Below are 20,510 nucleotides of genomic sequence, written 5' to 3' on the forward strand. Positions count from 1 at the left end.
GCACGTGCTCGCGCAGTCTGGTAGAAATTCGCGTAATATGTTATTTTTACACGCGATTAGAAAACTTCGTGGGCATGCTCTGCGCTGCGCTCCGCCATATGTGCGCCGGCCCTAAGAGTAAGGACAAAATTGGGGCCGGCGCACATATGGCGGAGCGCAGCGCAGAGCATGCCCACGAAGTTTTCTAATCGCGTGACACACGAATTTGTACTAGAGAATGCACGAGTATCCTCACGGATGCACAGATTTTGTCCTATGAGTTGGACCAATCGAAACCAATCCAAGAGTTCCCACCTAAATCCACGCGAACGACGTCACTCCGCAGGCATTATCTAGATTCTAAATAGGTACTCGGTTATTAATGAAACAAGAAATATCTGGATGATATTTTTATTTTAACTACTTAGTAAATATTTATTTAGTTTCAACAAATTTATTATTTAAGCATTAATATTTTATTTTTACGCTGGTAAATAAGGAAACAATTTTTTGAAATATTTGGTAGTTATTAATAAGAAGAGTTTCTGCTATACTACACATTCATACCCATTTTGTCTATGGAATAAGTAAGCTCCCCGTGCGAAGCCGGGGCGGGTCAACTGATTATTAGGGACCCGTTTGAAACGGTTTATTTTTATTTTGAAAACATAATACCTTTACCGCAGCATTTCAGTTTTATTGAATAAAAACAATATAATGAATTTCTTTAAATTATGAAAATGTGTATTTGAATTCTCGCTCCCGAAAAAACTTTATTCCAAAGTTTCTTGTATTCTTGCATCTAGCGTTTCCTCGCTGTAGTGCATGAAAAAGTTCGCACGGCTGCGGAATTATATTTTATGCTCATGCCTTAGAATTCCAAACTACTACGCCGAATTATAACAACTTTGCAGCCTTGCATAGCAAAACAACTATGTATTATATAAAATATAATGTTATTATTACCTACCTTCAGTGTTCAGAGTTAGGTTTATGTTATTGTCTATTAATCAAATTTCTTCGTTCACTCGTGATTGTTTTTGTGATACATTTTATTGTTGCTTTCATGCGTTAGTACCTACATAGGTAATAATTCAATGATTGCATGATAATTAAACGTAGTCAATTAGTCATACAAAGATAAATCACTTAATTTTTATAATTAAAATAAATAAATATTTAAATAGTAGGTAGATAGTAGGTAGGTAAATAATTTTTCTAAAACAAGCTATTTAAACTTAAAAATCGCCTCTATTCATACCTAATTATTTCATGAATTGTCTTTATGATATTCTACCTTGGTACCTTCTCTGTTTGTTTATGCCCAATTCTCGGAATATTCAGTTCAGTCTATTTTTTAATAGAATTTGGTAGTTTTAGCTTAAAAGTTAAAACACTGTTAAAACTTAAAGCACGTTGAAAGAGTTGCAACTTTAGCACACCTTGTTTTAGAATGTCTTGAGGAACACCGCGCCGTGCTGTGCTAAAAATTATCGAATCACTAAAATGGGACAATCCAGAAATTGGACCCAGCAGACAGATTAGGCATTCCAGAAGAGTTGGACATAAGAGACCTACTGGAGATTTCGGGAATAGGACCTAACGGACCTAAGAGTTTCTTACCTATACCTACCTAGTATGTAGGCATTCTACAATAACCTAGTCCTACATATTAAGAGGAAAAAATTTAATGTTAAACAGCTCTCAATAAAATTAATAATAGGTAATTATTAGTTTTGCCTAGTTGACTGTGTATCTAATAGTAATATTTCTAATATTTGTTAGGTTTCAACAACCTTGCTTCATCATTAGATCCGCAAGTTTGAACACTCGCAACCAGCTACAGGCATCAGTCGCCCGCAGCCCACCAGAGGTCGCTGCAGTCGTCTCTCCGTTGGGCGTGCGCTCCACATTCTCCTGCGATGGTGATTTGCTGTTAGCCTTTTGCTTTTCGGGAGATTTACTGATCGCGGGTGAAGTCATTCTGGATAAAAAGATAAATGAGAATTAAAAAAAATTATAGGTACCTACCTATTATCTTGCTTAAATTCAATGTGCTCACATTATACGATGTGAGCAATTATTTATTAGAGAATATTATCATCCAAGATTACACTTTTGAGTTCTGATTTCAGAATAATGAAAGCTTGAGCGTCCCTGAATTTTTGTAATCAACATTGTGCTATATCCTGTGCTATAAGTAGATTGCTCGTAAGGTGCGGGTTGCAGGTGGGTTATAACCAAGTCGGCTGGTGAAAACTTTGAATTCCTTGATTTTTACGTTAACTGTCTGTTGTCACCTTCCCAAAACCTGCGCCCTACTTCTACCACTAGTCATCTCATTTCGTGGGATGAATTGAGTAGTAGGCATAGGTGCCCACAGCACAAAACCTAGCATAAATCGTGTTCGTTTGATTTTTTTGGTGCACATGTGCACGATTCGTGCATGCGCAGGTGCGCGCGCTAATTTCAAATTTTTAATATTTTCAAAACACAAAAATTAAATGCCTTTTGTTTATTTGTGCACATGTGCAAATTTAAATCACCTACATGCGCACGAGAAACAACTATACACGCGATACCCATGCGCACACGCATCTATTCTGTGCCCTAGCGGCCTTTTCACGTGAAACAAACTGTATCTACATAACAAGGTATATCTAAACTAGTTTCAGGTCTATTGTGTGAAGTAGGCCATTCCACTACCAAGGTTTTGAATTACATCATTTTCCTAGCCCAGTGCATGGGAAATACAATAGAGGGATGGAATCTAAAATTACTGTAGTATATTTAGAAACCTAATATGGGTATTATACTAATACTCTGCTGAGGTAACATACTTATTTGGTACTTGGTGGTCGGCGACAGGCCAGCTGGCCAGCAAGAACTAAAATGGGTAGGTAACATCTAAGAAGCAGGTAGGTTTAAGCAGTTTTAAAAAAAATTGAAAATGTTACAACTTCCATTCCACGCGAGTAGATTTGTACAGTAATCAGATAAGACTAGAAATAGTTGATGGTATCAAATCTGATCTATGTTTGAGATTTGTTAATGGAATTTGTAGTTTAAAATCGACGAAATGGTTCCTCTGATCAGAATTTTCTGCGTAATTCCCTTAATCTTCGTCTCACTGACCGCTCCCTAAAAATCCCCCGCCTGCATCGGCTAGCATGGGCCTGGTATTTCGAATTATAAGTAGAAATTCGGTAAGAAAGAGTTTTTGAAAATTTAAAATAGGGGTTTGAATATTGAGATGTGGGGAAAAGGCAAAATGAAAAAGCTACCTAAAGTTATTTTCGAAGGTCCTGACGATTACAGGTCCTTAGCTTTTATTATAAGTAGGTAAGTATATCGCAAAGGGGATATTCAAAACTACACTCGATTAAAAAAACCGAAGACTGGGTTCACACTTGAATGGATAAATAGGTATATTCCGTACAATATGACTCTCACGCGCCATTTTAACTCTATGGGTCTGTGAAACTGTCATGTCAAACGCTTCACCTTTAAAATAAGGATTAAAATCGTACTTCAAGGTTTAAGATTCTTTATTTGCAGAAACCATGCAGAAACATTTTTACAATGAGATGTTAGTACTTACCTTTCACATCACATTTGACCCATAAGGGAGAAGTAATTTTTTACGCATTATAAGTAGGTGTACTTATTAGCTACATTTCGTTTTATTTTTCCTTTCAATTTCGTTTCTATGTACGCACTACGCATTTAATATGGCTGAAGCATAGCCAATAGCGCTATCAACATCTATCAATTGGTAACAAATTGTATGATACTCGGCGGCCGTGGCCTACATTGCACAATCAGTTTGATAAATAAATTGTGTAAATCATATACCCCGAATCACTGATAAAAACCATTCGTTAATAAAAGTTGGTTTAGAAGTATATCCCTAACCATTCTCATTGTACGAGCCGTTCCGTACTTAGTAGTGAGCCGGCGATGGGTTGATTACGAAAAATATTAGAGCTACGAGATTTCAAAGGTACAAAGGGAAGGTAATTTTCACTTTTCAAACAAATAAATTAACGATCTCGTGTCTGTGCCTAGTTATCAACCAGTCTACTGCATGCAATTCGGAAAAATTGAAGTAAGTACAATACACCTACCATACAATAAAAAAATTCAAAATAAAACCGTCTTTGTTGTCTGTCTGTCTGTCTGTCCGTCCGTCCGAACGTCGTGTCTGTCAAGAAAACCTATAGGGTACTTCCCGTTGACCTAGAATCATGAAATTTGGGAGTTAGGTAGCTCTTATAGCACAAGTAAAGGAATAAATCCGAAAACCATGAATTTGTGGTTACATTATTTAAAAAAAATTAAAATGTGTTTAAATATTCAAAGTAAGATGACTATACCAAATATCATATGAAAGGGCTTTACCTGTGCATTCTAAAACAGATATTGATTTATTTTTATGCATAATACTTTTTACTTCGTGCAAAATGTCGAAAAAAAATACCCGAGTACGGAATCATCGGAATCATCGGTGCGCGAGTCTGACTCGCACTTGGCCGTTTTTTTTTTTAAATCGGTCAAAATTAGAGAAAAACTTGCGTGCCACGCAAGCAAAAGCAGTATTTATTTATTTAATGCGAGATTATAACTACTTTGAACATCATGCAATTAATTAGAGACTGTGTCAAGTCGTTCAAACACAATAATTACATCACGTAAACCGTGTTGTGCAAGATAGAGATGTTTACTGTTATTCAGCGCGGCGACGAGGTGGGTTAGGTAAACACAAGTTTACGCAAAACACGTAAGAGATCGGCGGATCGTCGTGCTAAGACTCTTGTCATTCATGTCTTGTAGTTCGACGGTACCCTATAGGGTAGTTCCCGTCCACCCGTCCCTACTACCCTATAGGGTACCCTATAGGTGACACCCTATAGGGTAGTTTCTTGAAAACTTGTAACTATTTATTGTTTGTACGTCGTGCACGGATAGCTCACATGTCTATAGGTACTCTATTCTTACTACTAATAAATAACATTGAAGTGTCTGTCTGTTTGAACGGGCTAATCTTCGGAATGGCTGAACCGATTTAGACGGGACTTTCAAAGACAAGTAGAGGATTAATCAAGGAGTAACATAGACTACTTTTTTAACCGACTTTAAAAAACGGAGGAGTTGTGTTTTTCTACCTATGTATACAGTGATATCTCCGAGATTTCTGAACCGATTTGCGTTTTTTTTTAATCGATAGAAGAACTTTGCAACATCGTTCCATAAAATTTTGGATTCCAACTCCTCAGTCCTGATGCTGCAGGGGATCTGTAAGTAATATAATATAGTTAGGCATGACCATAATATTATTAAAGTAAGTCGATGACCCAGCGCAGTGGGCGGTGATCTTCTTTGACCTACTTACGCTTTGGTAGTTATGTACATATGTATATACCTACACTGCGGCTGACGTGACGTAAAACGCGCTACTTGCTGACTTGCCACTGTTTAAATATGCAAGTAAAATAGGGTCAATGTGATTCAATATTGCAATACCTAGGTAGGTACTGTTAAAATAAAAACAAGGTGCCTACCTACTTTTTTTAATGAATATTTTTTTATCATCTAAATAGGTATACTCTGTATATGTATAGCAACGACAACATTTTCAAAAATTATTTTACTAATTTTATATTCATCATCATCATCATGAACCCGGGTCTCCTCTCAGAATGAGAAGGGTTTGGCAACACAGTTAACCACGCTGGCCAAGTGCGGATTTGTAAACTTCGAACAGCCTTGAGAACATTATGGAGGACCCTCAAGCATGCAGGTTTCCTCGGGATGTTTTCCTTCACCGTCAAAATAACTCCGTAAAGTTAGAGGTGCGTGCTCGGGATCGAGCCCCAGGCCTCTCCTCAGGAAGGCCGACGTCCTAATCACTAGGCTATCAACATATTCCCGCGACTTCGTCCGCGTGGACGCAAATTTTAAACTCCTAATCCTCTAAGGCGGTAACCCCTCTAAGGGGTTACCCCCTTAGAGGTTGAATTTTCAAAAATCCTTTCTTAGCGGATGTCTACGTCATTATCTGCATGCCAAACATTCCGCTTTCCGATCCATCCAGTAGTTTGGGCTGTACGTTGACAGATCGTCAGCTTTTCTTTTTATACAGTTAGACATTGTGATTCTTACAAAAATAGTTAGATAAATAGGAAACATGTTAGAGACACCACAAAATATTATGATGGTGAGCGATGACATGATGATGATGGTGACAGCAGCCGAAAGTTAGAGCGCGCTAGCCTAAACCTACCTACTACTATTATTCACAACGTAAGTAAGTATATCTTAAGTAAGCCTAGATAAATTAGCTATTAGTTTAGCTTAAAATTAAAAAATCTTATTACTTAGGAACTTTAATGGGCACTGAGCCCCTATTAATTAAAATATATTTAATCGGAAAAAATAAAATGACAAGGTTGTGATGAAAATATACCTATAATGAAAATATACCTATATTATATTGAATGGATCGTCCAATAGGAAGATTCCTCGATCTCGACGAAGCCTTTTCAAGGCTGAACTGCTGAACTTTGGCACATCGAAACAAGACCACATAAATAATAATAATACATTCTGGGGATAGTCAAAGGCTATAAGAATATATAAATAACTTCCTATTTAATTACTAGATAAGTAATTAATTAAAAATAGTGAAAAAAATAGTAACTACCGAATAAAAATTAAGTCCGTAGCTAAGCGTTATGTACTCACCTGATAAAATTAAGCTAAATATATAAATTATATATAAACTAAAAGTTCTTGAACTAGTGCAATTTCAAGGTTCGCGCGACTCTACCTAGGCACTATATCACAATAATTAGGTACGCTACGTCCACGCGTCTCTACGGTCAGCGTTAGATAGGTTTTATATAAGAACCACACGATTTGGTCATGGCATTGAGAGTTGAGACACATTGGTTTTTGCTAAACGAGAAATTTTGACCCAATCAGTGCAGTGTGTGTGCTGATGCATCTATTGTGAATTCAACAATAGGTTAGGTAGAGTATTTAGAGCGGCTATGTTGGCGACATGGTCGGTTCTAGATATTGTTTAAGTTGATGGCTCCTTTAACATTTTATAAATAAACATAAGTAGTTTTTCCGAGGATTTTATTTAAGTACGCAGGTTTTAAGTTTTAACTATCTATGTGTACCTGTATTCAAAATAATTACCTAGGGACAAAAAAACGACGTAAATTTTAAATTTAAGAACTAAAGATTGTTCCAATATAATTCAAATAGGTGAACAATCAACATATTATACTATGCTACACGCGAATAAAAAGTAGTGCGTGACACCACGTGACACCCACGAATGACGTGGATGGCTCATTTTAGGGTTCCGTACCTCAAAAGGAAAAACGGAACCCTAATAGGATCGCGTTGTTGTCTGTCTGTCTGTTCGTCTGTCCGTCTATCGTGTCTATCAAGAAAACCTAAAGGGTATTTCCCGTTGATCTAGAATCATCAAAGGTAGGTAGTTAGGTCTTATAGCGTAGTTATATCCTAATACACAATAGTAAGTACATATCATTATGTATAAAATCAGATAAAAAAAAACAAATGAGACAAACTACCTCTAGTACCTTTATTATTAAAAAAAAAGCTTATTAAATCACTGGAATTCGTGATTTGGAACTGCAACATTGTACTCTATCTACTAAAATGTCACGTTATCCTATTTATAATCACAACACGTATGGAATCGACCAAACAACGCAGGTTACCGACCCCAATCCTTCACGAGAAGGCGAAACCTTTAACGCAATGCGACGATTCCTATAATATAATATTATAAATAATGTAATCCTAATATTATATATTATATATAATATTATAAATATGAATGGATGTTTGCATGTTTGGATGTTTGTTACTCAATGACGCAAAAACTATAGACTATAGATTATACCCTGGATTAACAACACAAAGGCTACTTTTTATCTCGGTAAGTCAAAGAGTTCCCGCAGGATTTTCAAAAACGTAAATTCACGCGGACGAAGTCGCGGAAAATAAAATTATGTTTAGATAGTCATAAGTACTACATTGATAATATGAATGATTTTTGCATAAAATAGGTTAGCGCTATACGCACGGAAAACATCACAATTATCATATCAGCTACAGCTACGAATTACAAAAGTTGACCTATTTTTCAAAGCAAGAAAAATGAGTTCAATGAAATAGGTTACAGTTATCATTTATTTATTTAGAGCTAAATGTTTGTTTACCTTATGTTTATCTGGCACGTTCAGAGAAGATTTCACGGTTAAAGATGCTGTGGGTGTATGGTGCGCTAAAATAAACAAGTTTTATGACTGAATTTCAGGAGACGCGCGTTCAAGGTGCTTATAGGGGTAACTCTGTCGCGCCGCCAATACAGAATGCTCTACTGCGCAATCACCCTTTTCATTCTGATCTGGTCTCAGCTGATATTAGATATTAAAAATAATAATATGTATCTAATACTCACTGATCGTAAAAGTGTTCGGTTATGGTTCATTGTTGTCTATTCGGGTCCCATTCATTACTATGTTTTGGCGTATTCATTGCGTTTTGTGTATCATATAGGTACCTAGTTAAGTACTAAGTATTTTATTTCATACGAAGTACCTACTTAGTATGCAGGTATAGCTGCACCTATCACATCAACTTATGTTATGAGCACTTATGAGGTAAATTGTTATTTTGCGAACTTACTGCACTTCAAATCATTAATTACTCGTATGTCAAAATTTTAACATTGATTGCAATTTTTAAAAATAATTTACGAGTAAGTATAGATTATTTAATATCACAGCTGATTATTATTAATTTCAATATTGAAGTAAGTATAATAATTAATAGTAAAAGTAGAAATAATTAAATGATAATAATTTACCTAACTGACTGTATTATTTCCGAATTTTACGTATTCCCTAGATTTGAATATTTATAAGTGTAAAGCAATACATATTAGTAGGTTATTTATTAGGTAATATACCACTAGTGTCATCTAGTGTCTAGTTTTTTTTTGTATGGTTGTAACGCGTTCAACGCCATCTATTAGTGTTTTTCACTACTACTTATGTAACAACATGGGAAGCTTTTCCGTTTTCCACGTCGACGTCGCGTCGTTATCTTGCAATGATGTAGTTAACAGTATTTAGATGGCGTTTTTAAATAACATGATTTGAATATACGATTGTTTTGAGAATAATATTATAGCAGATTGACTTGTACAGTTTGTATGTGATGTAGGTACATAGAACACCTTCTGTGGTGATGTACCATTCGAGGCGATCTTGTTACAGTACGGCGATACAGACTGACTTACATACATTTCCCCAAAATGTTACAAGTCAATCTCCAGCTGATAATTGCTGCAAAGTACCCGAGAGTGAACTGTAGGTAGTAGTAATACGAAACTGCGGCGACCTCGAATGGTCGTGACTTTTGTGGTTTCTTTTCCCTACCATGCGGATACGACAGAAGATCACACTTTCGATTTTTAACGACTCTAATAGAGGATTCAATATTATTTATTTGTTTTTTGCTTGATGTTGTTGAATTGAGCTTTAATTTATTATATATTATATTACCTACTACGTGCTAGTGTGCTACGTGCGTACGTCAAAAAAACTGCATGCGTCCATTTTTTAAAATTTTCCATCAATATGGATAAAGAATAATAGTCTCTACCTAACGAAACTACTAAATCCCTTTTTTATTTTATTTAAATGACTTTCAAATTCAAAGATTTTTGATGAATTATTTTAGAAGTTTGTAGATTTATTCAGGCTTGTATAAAGTTTAATTAGTAATTAATGTACTACTTACCTAATTTTTAAGCAAGTTCTAACAACATTTATGCACGATGCAGCGTTTAAAAATATAAGAGGTAAGTAAGTATAATATCTATACGTACTCGCGTGTAGATAGAAAATAATCTCCATAGTATGACGATCGTTCTCGTAGGGACTATAATTTGAATTTTAAGAGGTTTGAGAACACGCTCAGGAGAGCTTAGGACGACTTTGTGCCTGATTTATAGGAGCAGGTAAGGGCGGAAAAATTCAAATTTCGCGCTTTACTTCTCAATCCGTGGCGAAACTTTGAAACATTTTGCACCGGGCCGCCATTACTGCCTCTATGCAAGGTAACTGCGCTTTTAGCAATAAATTAAAATGATGGCTTTTGCTATCGCTGTTTCCGTAGATAGATACTGAGGATAAATAAGTATGTTGGTCTAGTCTATCTAGTAAAGTTGATCTTTTTTATCTAGTTTGGACTCTTACTTAAAGCTACGGCCAAGCTGATTAAAAATTCGTTTTGCAACTAATCGACGAAAATAATTATATTGTCGATGCACTCTTACCTACTTAGCTGGAAAGAATATTAGAATTTTTAGTGAAATATTTTAACCTGCATGCGTTGTTTTAGAATAAACGAGATGAATTATTGAATTGCCATAGGTAGGACCATATTATAAGTAATTATTATTAAATATGCCCATCATTAATTAATATGCCATTGACTAATGTAATTCGGATTTGGTGGATCTAGATAAAATTTATGCGCATTATGAACCAGCTGTTGCATCCATATTCAGTGGATAGTAAGTATCTAATATTGTAATAGATAGGTTATATAGGTAAGTATACCTTTTTCCTAGAATACAACTAAAATTTAGGAATATATTTTACGGTAAGTAAGTACATACTACTGTATATATGGTATGTCTGATTAATTGGGACTTAAGTATTTTTATTAAATCGTGGGCATAAGTGCTTTTGTTGTGATGGTGTAGGTTATAAATAGTTATAGTTTAATATATCTTTGATGGATGAAACAAATGTGAAATGTACTAAAACTATAAATTATAAAATTAAAGAAATGTAGCTTGACTAGTTTGTAAAATATTAGAAGTAGTAGATTCCTCCGACTACGTCTACCAACTCATTTTAAATTGTGTGTTTGTATGTGTTTATGCTACCATTCCAACATCAGAAACTTGATTCAGAAGTCATAAAACTTATTATTATATAAAATGTAAGGGTAATAGATTTTGAACTAAAAAGAAATCACAGACAGACGAAATCAAATTGCCGGCCAGACATCTCGATTACCAAGCCGGAGAACAAACTTCAAATTCTTCAATGTAAAATCAATGAATAAGTAAATAAAACATAAATAAGTTAAATTTTTATAGAGTAGTCTTTTCTTTAGTCTGTCTGTGAATAAAAAGGTTGCTGCATCGCCGTTTGCCCATATTAAGAAATATTGCTATCAAAAAAAAAAAAACTTTTTATGGGAAGTTTGATAGTAATTACATTCGTAGTATAATTAATTACTTTTTAATTATAGTTTATAATTAATAATTTTTTATTTCAACGGTAGACATAAGAGGCTCACTCAAATTCAAATTCCAAATATTTTTATTCAATTAGACTTTTACAAGTACTTTTGAATCGTCAAAAGCATCTACCACTGGTTCGGAATGCCTTTCCTACCGAGAAAAACCAGCAAGAAACTCGGCGGTTGCTGTCGGGAATGTCTGCACTGCCAATGAATGGGAATGCACTGTCAGGAATACGCTACGAATAAGTACCTAAAGATATTGTTATTCGTAGGGAACACGTCTTTGAATCTATCTTAGATCTATTGAAACTATGCATCGTGTGAAGTAGCTGTATGTATGTGTGGATCTAATTCCGAAGTATATAAACAGTGAATCCTCAGTAGGTTGCGGCTTTTCCGTCTAATCAAACACGAGAGCTTTGCTTCCCGCACTTACTCCTCTTCGCACTTAGTGACATTAAAGTGAACCCGCAAGAGACGTTCCGAGTATTGTCCAATTTTCTCTGAAAACGAAAGTTGCCTCCAGAATACGAAACGACAAGATGAAACGTAGAATCGGAAAAACTGCTTATTTTATTACCGCGGAGAGACCGTGGAGCCACGGCGCGGATGGGAGGGCTTCGGGCGGAATTGCCGCAACCAAAATTAGAGGCACACTGGAACACTTCCTGTTACACGCTTGTGTTGCATTTGTAATTTTTCAATACAAATAAATACATTTGCTTGCGTATTGTGCGTATTATAACGGAGAATCTTCTATTAGACAGTTTTGATAGTAAGTTCTAAGTGATATCATGGTGAAATAATAATAAACCAGGGCATGTTTAGAACCCACGTTACTTTAGTTTTAAGTTTAATTATTCATTATTATCATTTATCTCATAAATTCAATAATTGTCAATCAAAAAATGTATAGAATAAATATTTTTGTCTTTGATAAAAGATGTTTTTTTCTCGATTCTCGATTAATGGGTACAATAATTATACATGCGACTTTAATTTTATAGCGATATTCGTAGTGGTTCAGACATCGGCCTCCTCGGAGAACTGGGGTTGGAACTTGGAACCCGGGCATGCACCTGTATCTTTTCGGATCTATGTACTTTTTAAGCCTAAGGTATCCTATATAACCTATCATTTGCTTTCTTCTTTCTGCGTCGTTTCCTCAGTTTTGAGGATCGAGGCTCCCCTTAGATGCAATTTTTGCTACGATGTTCCTCCATTGCTCTCTGTTTCTTGCCGCGTGGATTGCATCGCAGATAGGTGATCATTTGCTTTAACGCTTAAGAAAAACATCATGATCAAATCCTGGTAGAACCCCATAATGTTCTCAAAGGTTTATGAAATCTGTCAATCCGTACTGGGTCAGCGTGGTAGTCTCTTTTTCATTCTAAGAGGGACCCGTGCTCAGCAGTGAGCCGGCGATGGGTTGATAATAACGATGATTCTTAGTTTCAACTCGCAGAAATAGTTTCGAAAAAGTTACCTATAAAATAGATTATAAAAATATAAAATAGAGAAGAGCATTTCATTCCTGAGCTTTTTGTAACTTAAGTTACTTTTACCTAGTATAATACCATACTGTATACAGTGGAGTTTAGTTTCTAACGTGGACCCAGTTAACTCTCTCAGTAAATTCTCACAACCTAATTTGCAGCTTACAAACGGTCTACTAAAAAAATTCACAGCAATAACAGTTGGAAAGAAACCGCGGAACTTCCCTGCCTCGGAGTAAACTCCGTAAGTGCTGACACCGAGTCGAAACAATTTTCATAACAACTGGGAAAGTTTGACTTCTATGGCACATTACGGCTCGAGAGGAAAAAGGAAAATGGCCCGCCTTGAAGTGAGGATCATGATTAACGAATCCATAAAGTTTTAGCGATTAGTTCTAGATACAGCAAATTAGATATTTTAGCTTTTAGTCAAAAATTTGTTTGGCTTTCCAAATCTATGATCCATTTATATACCTGATATATTATGTACCTAAAACTTTAAACTTTAATTTTAACTATAAATATTACGATTATCTCATCTTTTTTGCATATTTCTATTTTCTCATGGCAGCAAGAAATAATTCCGAGGTACTAGTACTAATGTCTAATGATGTAAGCTTGGATCAGTTCATCAAAGGATGTAAGCTATCTGTATGTCAAATGTCAAGACCGGTTCAGCGATTGAGCCTCGAAAAGATACACTTCCAGCCAGACTCACAAATCATAGGATACATTTCTAATAGTAATAAAACAACAGTAGGCAGGTAGGTACCTATTATATAATATGTACATTTGCCTAATCACAACAGTAATTATTTAGAAAATACTTATATCAACCAAGCCCCTTCTATGTTTTCAAACAGGTAAAATCTTTGTTCAAAACCACATTAGCTTAATTGGCCATATAATTTTCAGGTCCGTGCGTGCGAAATTTCGGGAGGCTCGACCGCCGCTGATTTTAGCCCCCTGGAGTCCGCTTCCAATAATGAATTCGCTCCCGGATCAAATCCTCCAATAAATTAGGATTAGATGAGGGACCTACTGTGTTTTTAGGTCGAATGGTAAACGTTATTCTAATGAAATCCCTTTAGTTCCGTTTTATAATTATAATTTATCAGTCCCCTTTTCTTCAAAAGACTATAAATGTTAATATTAATTAAATATTGTTTTTGTGAAGTCATTTGAACGTTGGATAGATACAGGCGTATACTTTGCGGAACTCTACAATACGTAGACCTTACAAAGCACAATAATTATTGCAGGATGCAATTGTGTATTATAAGGTCAACATCTCCTGAGAATGCTTTGGTATCGGAGTGAAACGCGTACCTCGAGTTTGTTTTGGATTATTATTTGTATGGTGTGCAGCTTCTGTTAGGATAATAAATATACTGAAAGCTAAAAAATAACGCCAGAATGTGGCAGCCCGACAAGCGGGTTACATTGTTAGTTGTCGTGGATCACCGACTTTCGGTCCCTAAGGGAAAAAACAAGGGATAAATCTCATAAAATGGTACACGAGAACATAAAATACTTACCCACGTCAATGTAAAAACTTCTCTTCTTTTAATATTCTCATAGTTACCTACATCTACCTATACTTACTTATTCAAATTGAAGATTCTTTATTTTATTAACTTAGGATGATACTTAATTTAGTATCATAAATACAGCCATTGATGTAAATCATTTTAGACGTTTTTGTGAAATAATAATACATTCTATCTGGAACATGCTTTATTTTATATCTTTAGATTTAATTTATAATTTTTTGCAATATCCTATTAATTAAGTACTGCTTTAAATAAAACGACTTTACGAAATCTTGATTCTGATAGAATATTATGTTATGGTCACCCTACGAAACGGAAGGGGTGATGAAATACAATAATGTATAAAAAAATCATGATTTAAACCACTGCAAATCAATTACGTATCGTAAAAATAACGCGGGAGCTTTAGGACCTACGAGATAGGACGAGCGGGCGTCCCATCGCGGAAAATATGAAAATTGGAAACGCTACGATACCGAGCCAAATAAATTCGGCCCCTATTTGCAAGCCCGTCTCGATATTACGAGATATGTAGGTACTCGTCTTATATTCGTATCTAGTATACTAGAGCTTTTATAGCTTGTCTGATTGAACCAACTCGTTCGGAAATCTCTGCTGTGTTCACCTCATAACGATGTTGTTCCAATGAAAATATTATTTAAAAATGCGAAAGTGTCTCCGTCGGCCTGCAAGCTTTAAATCGTTTTTGACTTTTGGTGAAGTGTTGAGGTAATATTCATTTTCGTCAGCTTAAGATTAGAGCTACGAGAGGTTCAAAATGTGCATATGAAAACAAACCAACAAACACACAAAATATAGATTGTTTTTCGTAGTCTTAATATCGAATCCTTTGAGATGCAGATCTAAGATGGCTCCTTGGATAACTTATTTCAAACAAGCACTAATTTATTAATTAAGTTTTCTCCACTTATTTTCTCCGTATTTAAAAGTGCCACATTATTTTGGAGTGTCCGAACTCCGAACAAAATCTTTTCTAACATTGGGTTCATCCTTTCGTCGTTCTTGAACATCATGAATTACGAGTATCCAAGTTTCAAGTACGATCCAAAGTTAAAAATTCTGACTCGTGCGTTTTATTTTTATGGACGATCAAATTTTATCGACACCATAACGTAATTTTAACCGCCCATCATGCAACTTTTAGTGGCATTCAATTAATTTGTCATTTAAATTTTTGTGTAGAGAACAATGTTGCACAGCAAGACTCACCATCTGAATGGAAACTTCTCGCTGCAGTGAAATGCATAATATAGAGTCACTGAGAATAAAATGTATTTAATCCATGCTTAATCTATATAATCGAAATGATTTATTTCAGGAAAGTATAATTGTGGTACTCCTGTAATTCTTTTAACTGGTGAAAAATAAGAAAGTTCTACGTTTCGATTTACATAATAATTATTGCTATTGTCTTGGAAATATCTCCTATGATGCAACAAATACGGATTTACTTGTTGGTTTGGAAACGACTGTTTGATTGTATTTTGTGAAAACTGGTTTGCTAAAGCTGGAATTTGATGAATTTTGTTAGTGTTTTCTGAATTGTAATTATTTTGTGTATATTTCTTGTTAAATAACGGTGTAGCTATTGTTGGAATCTTATAAGTTTGATTTATTAGTTTTATGATTTTATTGAAATTTGTACCATTCCAAGCTACAAACTTTTGAGAACTGTGCATGCGAAGACCTGGCAAATCAACATTAGGTTTTGCGATGTTACTTTTATTAGTTTCATAATTATTGGCGTTCTTATCTTGTCTGATTTTATTAAAATATGGCAATACAGAATTTTGGAAATCGTGCCTTGAATTACGTGACTTCTGTGGCCACAAATCAATGTTAAGATTTTTACGTGAAGTTTCTGGATTTTTCATACTAGATTTATTTTTACTCTGAATTTTCTTTTTGGCATCTTCCATAACCTTAACAACATTTTCTATTTCTTGTAAAGTTAAAGAGGGTGCTGTAGAAGCTATAACTTCAACTTTATTTTCTATGTCAAAAAGTAATTCATTACTTCTTTTTAAGTATTCAAATTTCTTGTTTTTGGTTTTTAAGTACGCTAATGGAGATCGCACAAAACGTTCCCAAAATGATGTTGGTGAATTATTTTTTAAATATTGATCATTCTTTATGTTATTTGACGTTTCCACCAATTCAACATTTTCTTGTTTATCAATTCCTCGTATCATAGTGGCTATTTGCCTACCCAAATTAGCATAGTATGATTCATCTGATTTGTGATGCTTCGGGTGACTTGTCCTTCGGCCGTCGGGTGTATACAAAGGAACACTATAGTCCGAAAATTGTTTTTCTTGTAATTCAATACTATCCAAGGGGTTATATTCAATAGGCGGTAAATCATTTGTTTTATTATTGAGATCAACGCGATGTATAAGCTCGGTGATGTATCTAAAGTCGACGTTATCAGGAAAACTTCCTTCTCGCATCAGTTTTTGATTTCTTTCATTATTCAATAATTCATTATCAACTATCTCGTTATCTAAAAACTGAGTTTCGGTGTCTACGTTCTGATCCATGAATTTGTTTGAATATATTTTTTTATTCTTTTTCCAAGGTCCCATGAACAACTTGGCAGAAGGATTACCCATTTTTTCTTTAAGACGTTTCAACTGGAAAAAATAAATTTATATTATCCATCATAATTTCATACATCAATCAATTTCATCATCATTTAATTTTTTTAATTAATTTTCTTTTAAACATTTTTTTAAAATAAAAAATAAACACACATAAAATAATATAAGGAATCCAAATACATTATTTGTTTAAAAATTAAATGTAAAACTTACAATTTTCTGGCGTTCGAAATACTTTAAACCATTAAGCCTGCAAAAAAAATCTTCAATCAGTAGTGTTATAAATATTTATTACCACTTAAGTGATTTAAATTTACTCATAATTAAATCGAAAAAGGGGGCAATTTTTAAGTGCCAAAATATAATGATAGACTTTATTTTGTCAGTTAAAGTTTATTTATTTGGTAACTTATTTGTTGACTAACAACCAAAACTCTAGAATGATTATAATATTATGTGTATTCTCTCAATACGATACTTAGCAATGTTGGTAATTTTCAAAAAATATAAGGTTTTTTAAGATATAACAACATTATCAACTTATCGACAGATAGGTAGATTAATGATTATTATTTATTTAGTTATTTTGGCTGTAAAAAATCTACGCTGAGGGACAATGAACAAAATATAAGTTTTATAATAATTATGTATAATTTTATTACCCTTGTTCAGTATCTGCTTTACTCGTATCATTGTTTAATAATTTTGCAGCTTTTTTCTTCTTTTTGTGTTTTAAGCGCAGTGCTCTTCTGAAAATTTTGGTAAAATATGAACACTAATATGGTTATTTATTTACATGTTACGCAAAGTTAAAACCTGTTTCAAATTAACTCTTACGTGTCAGTTTTAGGTACATCACTAGTTATAGTATCGTTAGTTGCTATTGCATCTGCAGTTGTTTCAGGCACGCTAGATGGTTCAGTTGTATTTGTTGGTACGGTACTGATAGAAGTTGTCGTAGCGGCTTGAGCAGTAGTTGTATTTGGAGCAGAACTAGTAGTTGCCACGTTGATGTTATCTATACAACCTGAGAAAGTTTGTAATTATTTAATTTTAAAAATACAGAAACTATAAAATAATGAAAATGTTGCAAAATTAAAATTATATACAACGTTAAATTAAATACTCCAGACGGATTGGAAAAAATTTAGATGGCTAAATATTTAGATTTATTTAGTTTAATTATTTATTAATACTTATATATAGATCTCTAATACTGCGATAAATCTTCTACCTGTTTAAAGCCGAAGTGTGTTACCTAGTACATATTGTATAAACGTACCTGTTATTGGACACAGTGGTACAGGAGGAACTGGTACCATCGGATACATGGGCACAATTGGCGGTGGGGGCAAACCTATTGGAGGATAAAATGGCGTATCTAAATTCGGCAAGAATATAAAGCTTGGCAACGGTTGCTTTGGCTTTTTGTTTACCATGACTATCTTTTTATGACCATGTTCGCCATCCTCATGTTTATGATGATTATTTTCATTTACTTCATACTCTATAGATGATGAATCTCCACTAGAACTTGAATCACTTGAATCTGAACTAGATTTTGAGGATATATCGAACAAGCTATCATTTTCTGTTATTCGGAGTAACTTTCTTCTTAATTGTTCCTTTTTTACTTTTTGTTTTGATGATTTTCCGCCTTTACGCGATTTCTTACTTCTTTTGGGGATTTTCATTGTTGGTTGTGATGCACCCCGTCTGGTTGAAATGCCTTTATCATTTGTATTGTTAATTACTTGATTCTCTATTGTTTTAAAGAATTGATTATAGAGCCAGTCTCCTAAGTCATTTGCGTCTTTGGTTATTTCATCAACAGATCCATCAATCTTGTCGGTACTGGAAGCGGGCTCAGTATCATATACTAAAGTATTAGGTGTCACTTCAATTTTTTGGCCCCGAGTCGTCGTTAATGCAATATCCCGCCTATAATGTTCGATCAGTTTTGTGCTGGAAAAACAAACAAATTACTTGTGATAAATAGTAAATCGTTATTTATTGTTTTATAGAGAGAGATCTACTCCTACCTAATTATACAATTTTATAAAATTTGGAAATGTTATTCGAAAATATTAAAGAATATGTAGATATAGGTAAAAGATGCAAATACTTGGGTTCACATATTTTCGTATCAGTGTCAAAATAATATCCTGGATGACAGTGGCAGCCTATCACACAGCCGGGTATCTCGTCGATGCAGTATTCGAATCTGCCATGATCACCACATTCTGGAAGGAGTCATTGTCAAATAAATTAGTGATGTTGCTAAATCATGTAAAGCCTGATATCGACTTAAGCGGAACAAAGATTAACAGCTTAAAGTAATTAACAGATTAAGCAAAGTTAAGCAGACCTATCAGATTATTTATTTATTGATAATTTTTTCACTTCTGTCAGGTGTGGTTGGTTTGCTCAACATATTTTCGCCCATCTCCGCTTTGATGGACGCTGGGACCAAAGGCGTAAATAATTCATCTTCAGTCTCTCAATATGGTTCCATATTTGGGTGCCCTATAAGCCGATTTATTACGCACGACTTTACACACGACCGAAACAGTGTAAACTATAACAGCAAAAAAATTTAAAACAATTGCTAAATAGGTAACCACTTGTACTCACCGAATGTGCCATCGCTTAAAACACAGGTTAGCAGTATAAATTGTAGCACAAATAGTATCTGTGCGCTCCACATGGGTGACAACTGATAACACAAAACACAACTACGAAATGTCATAAAATTATGTTTGTATACAACAACCCGCCTAGTTGTTGCAAAAACTCTATCGGATCCGAATACAAAATCCATAAAACATGTTCAAACCAAAAACATAAAAAAGTGTTTAAAACGTTTTTATCCGTGGTGGAGTTAAAAAATCTAACAAACTGCAATTGTTAATTAATAGATAATTTTATTGCAATATCTACTATTTTAAATTGCAAAAAAGTAACGCCACACTCTTGAAAAATTAGTTGGTAGCATTTTTTGAAATTATGGCAACTTGCAACTGTAAGTACTTTACTTACAGTTGCAAGTTAATACGTAGGTATTTTACTAGGTTACACAGTAATTAAATTATTATTATTTTTCAGAAGGCAGTAGAAAAACTGCTGTATTTGCTAGATCTGAAATTTTATTTTCGTAATGAAAAAGTACGATACAAAGGATATTAGAGTGAAACAAAAAAAGCAAAGCGACACATTTGAAAGAGAACAATGGTTTTTGTTTTTCCCACTTTTTAGCGGTTTAACAATGTCGTATTGTGTAAATGAATTGGTTTTATTTAATTTATCCTTAGGTACCTTGCTTTATTTATAGTTTTTAATTTGACGTTATATTTATAATTTTATTAAAATATGAGTTGTACGATTTTAAGGTCTTTTATTTTTTACTTACATTCAATTAAATCTTATTTGTAGGTGGTAGTAAATTTTAACGTAGGTATCCATTTATCATATTTATTTATAGGTTTTTG

At 34.2% G+C, this 20,510-nt stretch overlaps 1 protein-coding gene across 3 annotated transcripts; it reads right to left on the reverse strand.

Moving 5' to 3' along the window:
• Window positions 1-14,567: 14,567 nt before the first annotated feature.
• LOC123873760 lies at window positions 14,568-20,331 on the reverse strand. 3 transcript variants are annotated; one of them, XM_045918776.1, is made up of 8 exons: window positions 20,099-20,331; window positions 19,657-19,920; window positions 19,148-19,265; window positions 18,305-18,987; window positions 17,860-18,049; window positions 17,685-17,771; window positions 17,236-17,272; window positions 14,568-17,055 (listed from the first exon to the last, which is right to left on the reverse strand). In XM_045918776.1, the coding sequence occupies exons 2-8, from the start codon at window positions 19,841-19,843 to the stop codon at window positions 15,709-15,711; spliced, it is 2,649 nt and encodes an 882-aa protein (XP_045774732.1). In that variant the 5' UTR covers window positions 19,844-19,920; window positions 20,099-20,331; the 3' UTR covers window positions 14,568-15,708. The 3 variants fall into 3 exon arrangements, with proteins under 3 accessions (XP_045774732.1, XP_045774731.1, XP_045774730.1); XM_045918775.1 differs by having other exon boundaries at window positions 20,091-20,331; XM_045918774.1 differs by having other exon boundaries at window positions 20,062-20,331.
• Window positions 20,332-20,510: the final 179 nt, after the last annotated feature.

The sequence above is a fragment of the Maniola jurtina genome, chromosome 17 (assembly GCF_905333055.1).
Source record: "Maniola jurtina chromosome 17, ilManJurt1.1, whole genome shotgun sequence".
Lineage (NCBI taxonomy): Eukaryota > Metazoa > Arthropoda > Insecta > Lepidoptera > Nymphalidae > Maniola > Maniola jurtina.

Coding starts and splice junctions, on each gene's coding strand:
- LOC123873760 (XM_045918776.1), bottom strand. CDS start 19,843: ATGGATTTTGTATTCGGATCCGATAGAGTTTTTGCAACAACTAGGCGG. Junction 18,050..18,304: donor ACCACTGTGTCCAATAACAG/GTACGTTTATAC, acceptor AAACTTTCTCAG/GTTGTATAGATAACATCAAC. Junction 17,273..17,684: donor AAAGCAGATACTGAACAAGG/GTAATAAAATTA, acceptor TTTTTTTTGCAG/GCTTAATGGTTTAAAGTATT.